The 3,891-nt window shown below is 38.6% G+C and overlaps 1 protein-coding gene across 1 annotated transcript; it reads right to left on the bottom strand.

Annotated features, from left to right (window-relative positions):
- Window positions 1-398: 398 nt before the first annotated feature.
- On the bottom strand, window positions 399-1,469 carry LOC103454558 (probable calcium-binding protein CML36). The gene has a single exon (XM_008394154.4). It carries the CDS (start codon window positions 1,236-1,238, stop codon window positions 576-578), a length of 663 nt encoding a protein of 220 aa, XP_008392376.2. The 5' UTR covers window positions 1,239-1,469; the 3' UTR covers window positions 399-575.
- Window positions 1,470-3,891: the final 2,422 nt, after the last annotated feature.

Genomic DNA, 3,891 nt, shown 5'->3' with positions numbered 1-3,891 from the left:
TATATACCCTATTGCAAATTCGCTACATCAATTTTACCGTCTAAACATCTAACTATTTAACTAAAAAACACAATCTCTCTAACATAAATAAAAATTAAAGACTTTGGATTCGAAACCCGCTGGTATAGAAGCTAAATTTGTAATAAGAAGAAAGCTGAAATGCTTTTGTAAATCTTTCCGACCCGATAAAAGAAAGTTGAAATGCTTCTTTTAAATCTTTCCGACTTTTGAATATAGTGGATAACCATGACTTATCACAAATTATCTTTTTTTTTTTTAAAGAAACATAATAATATCATTCAGTGTTCTTTGCTTTTTACTTGAAATAGGAGATTAAAAAAAAAGGAAGAACATTGAGCCAAAAAAAATTAAAAAATAAAGGAGGCAAACAAAGAAAATGAGCGTAGAACAAATGTAGTTTGAGACTGATTAAATCCAAGGCGTCAGATCCTCTGATCATTTCAATATTTTTTAGACACCCTTAAATACCATACATCCATTATCATTAAAAAAAAAAGAAAAAGAAAATCACGACTTTTATGACTCGCTAAACGTCAGATGCAACATGATCATCATCATCTCTGCAGTTCCATCATATGAACAAACTCCTCAAAGCACACGAACCCATCCCCGTCCTTATCTACGCCGTCTATCATACGCCGGCACTCCTCTAACGTGCACCGTTCGTCCCCGATAGCCGTGAAAACCCTCAAAAGTTCCTCCGCCGATATTTTGCCGTCGTTATCCGTGTCAAATACTTCAAACGCATCCCGAAGCTCCGAGTCGGCAGCTGGACCGGACACCGGTCCGACCTGGTTCAATAAAGCCTCAAGGGTTATCGAACCGTTGCCGTCTCGGTCCACCTCGCTCAGCATCAACGTCACCTCCTCTTGACTCGGCGGGTCGTTCCCGAGCCGGCTCAGAAGCGCCTCGAGTTCTTTCCTCGACACCACTCCGTCGTTGTCCCGGTCTATAAGCTTAAACGCTTGGGCCATGTCGAGATCAGCCGAAAAATCGGACCAGTCACCCGATTTTTCGGGCAAAACGCTGGTGGGCGTGGCGATACCGCCGGCTCCGGCTCCGGGCTTGTGAATTGAGTCTGAGGAAGAGGAGGAGGAAGAATCCGTTCCGGAACCGAAAGACGGCGGATCGGAGCGGGACACGGAGGACCGGTCCTTCTTGGACCGGAAGAGGCGTTTCGGACTGAGATCTTTGGAGCTAATTTTGATGAGCTTCATGGTTGAAGATGAAAACCCAGATGGGGGAAGAAGTTGTAGAGAGAGAGAAAGGATGATGATGATGATGATGACGACGATGATGATGAAGGAGGAGGAGAGAGAAAGGAAGAGATGGGAAGCAGAAAGGAAGGGATGGGGGGGTTAAATGGTGGGAGTGAAGGCACTGCCATGGCAACTTCCAGGAAGCTTCGTGGGTGAACCTTTTCAATCGGCTGATTTATATATGTAATAATTACAACATTGCACTGTTCCGTTAACTTAATATCCCGCTAATTATGCCAATTTAATAGTAATAGGAAAAAAACAAAAAATTTAATATATTCTTTTTACAACTAGTTGTGTTTGCGACAATTTTATTCTAACTCGCTAAAATCTTGCTTATCATGTGAGTCGAAATTGATACGTTGAACTAAAATAAAAAATAAAAAATTAGTGACTTATTAAAACTATTATGAAATCAAAATATGCAAACTTTCGTCAAAATTAACAAAACAATTAAGTTTTATCTCATTAAGTAGATGAGTTGTATAAATTTCAGAACATCATTGCGATCAATTTTACATCAAATCTTATGTTAATTCTAAATACACCATATCTTTTCTTATAAATCGTTTTAGAATCTTCCTCTTTCTTTTTTGTTTTAAACCTAAAAGTACATGATTACATAATTGTAATTTAAATCTTAAAAGAAGCTTTATGGAGTAACATGCTACGCACGTAATTAATTTTGACAAAATTTTTCACAAATGCAAAAGGACAATGTTTCAATCGATGACCTCTTTTTTTTGGTCGAATCGATCGATGACCTTTAAAATTGTTTTGTTTTTACATTGCGTGATGTTTACATTTTACTATCTTTATATGGGCCCGGCCCCTTTTGGTATGACTTTGGTGCTTGTTTGTTTGTTTGCTGTTGAGTTGTGTGTCTTACATTTTTATTGTAAAAGTGAGTTTTCTTTTGTACGCCCCCTTCAATTTCTTTTAATGGCAGGAGATTTTTTATTTATTTTTTTTTAAGAAGACACATTTTGTTTTTTTTGGTAAACTGAAAATACACGAGGGCATAGCCAAAGTACCAACAAGAAAGCCCACACAGAGGACTAAAAAAACCAACAATAAAAAAGACACCCAACTACTAAGTGATACAGGGTACCGGACCGGTAAACAACCTCATGTCACCCCGTATCACTCAAAGAAAACAAAACTTAATGTGGGCATGGTAAGCCATCCTTAATCAGAATATGTACGATCGAAGAAGGAGGTCTTTCGACCCAAGTATAATTGCTCATCTCCGAGTTCTTCACAGAAGCTAATTTGTCTGCCACCATATTGGCGGAACGGGGGACCCAAGACCATCTACACTGTTGGAAAGACGCCTTCAGCTGCATTGCTTTCCATAGTACTGGAAACGTTTCCCACCTGCCGTTATAAATGGAAGTACATAAGCTAGATACCACTTCTTTTGAATTTGACTCAATAATAATCTTTCTTAACTCCAAATGATTAACAAGCTTGCACCCCTCTAAAACCACCATTGCCTCAGCCTCTTCCATTCTCGAAGCCGTAATACTTTGTCTTCTGGCAGCGATAAATCTTCCATTGGAGCCTCTGATTACGATGGCAATATATCCTTTTTTCGTTATCGAATTCCAACTAGCAACAACATTTACTTTGTACCATGAGATATCAAGTGGAGACCAAACCGAGATAGTTTGAGTATCACCATTCAAACCACTTTGATTTCCTTGAGACTTTCTTGGTCCCTCTATAGCTCCATGCAATCTTTTAGTAGCCTCCAAGAACACTGCATGACCACATTTAGGGCTGGTTTGGTATTGATGTGCTTTGAAAAAAAGCTGTTGTGAGAATAAGCGGCTGTGAAATAAATCAGCAGAGTGTTTGGTAAACTTTTTTGTAAAAGTGCTTTTGGAAAAAAAAAACAGTCTGATAGTGGGTCTTTTCATTAAAGGAGCACTGTAGCTCCGTGTGCTTTGAAAAAAAGCCAGTTTTCCAAAGCTACAAATAGCAGCTTCAGCTTTTTCCTTTGATTTCAGCTTATTCTCATAGCAGCTTCCAAAATAAACCATTTTTTTTTAGTTTACCAAACACCTAAAACCCTCACAGCTTTTTTTCATGGGTGCTTTTTTTTAAGCACCTCACTCCCCCACCCCTTAATCTTGTGGATTACCTGCAAAGGTGACACAATTTTCTAATTGAAAATAGCATTACATCTTTCTTTCCAAATATTCCAACAAGTAAAAGCTACTTGTGATAATATTCAGCTTTTCTCCTTTTTATTACCAAAATCAGCTTGAATTAAAGAAATTAACCAATTTTCAAAAGTATCAATTTCCATCCGATTCACCTTGTAATTAAGTTGGCCTCCAAACCAGACAAGTTCCACCCATGGACATCGCAATAACATATGCTCCACCAATTCATCTTCCTCTTTGCAGATGGGACAAGTTGGAGAAACAGCTACATGTCTTTTTGAAAGGTCCAATCTTGTTGCAAGAGCTCTATGGAGGATGCACCACATAAAGGATCTGACCTTCGGCAGGGCTTCCAACTTCCAAATATTTTTCCAAACTTGTTTGTTTATAGATGCAAGTAAAGAGGATCGGCTATGCCGAATAGGAACCTCTCTACTATG

Source organism: Malus domestica, chromosome 14 (assembly GCF_042453785.1).
Source record: "Malus domestica chromosome 14, GDT2T_hap1".
Classification (NCBI taxonomy): Eukaryota; Viridiplantae; Streptophyta; class Magnoliopsida; order Rosales; family Rosaceae; genus Malus; species Malus domestica.
Note: the sequence above shows the minus strand (reverse complement) of the source record. Positions and strands in the feature narration are given on the sequence as shown.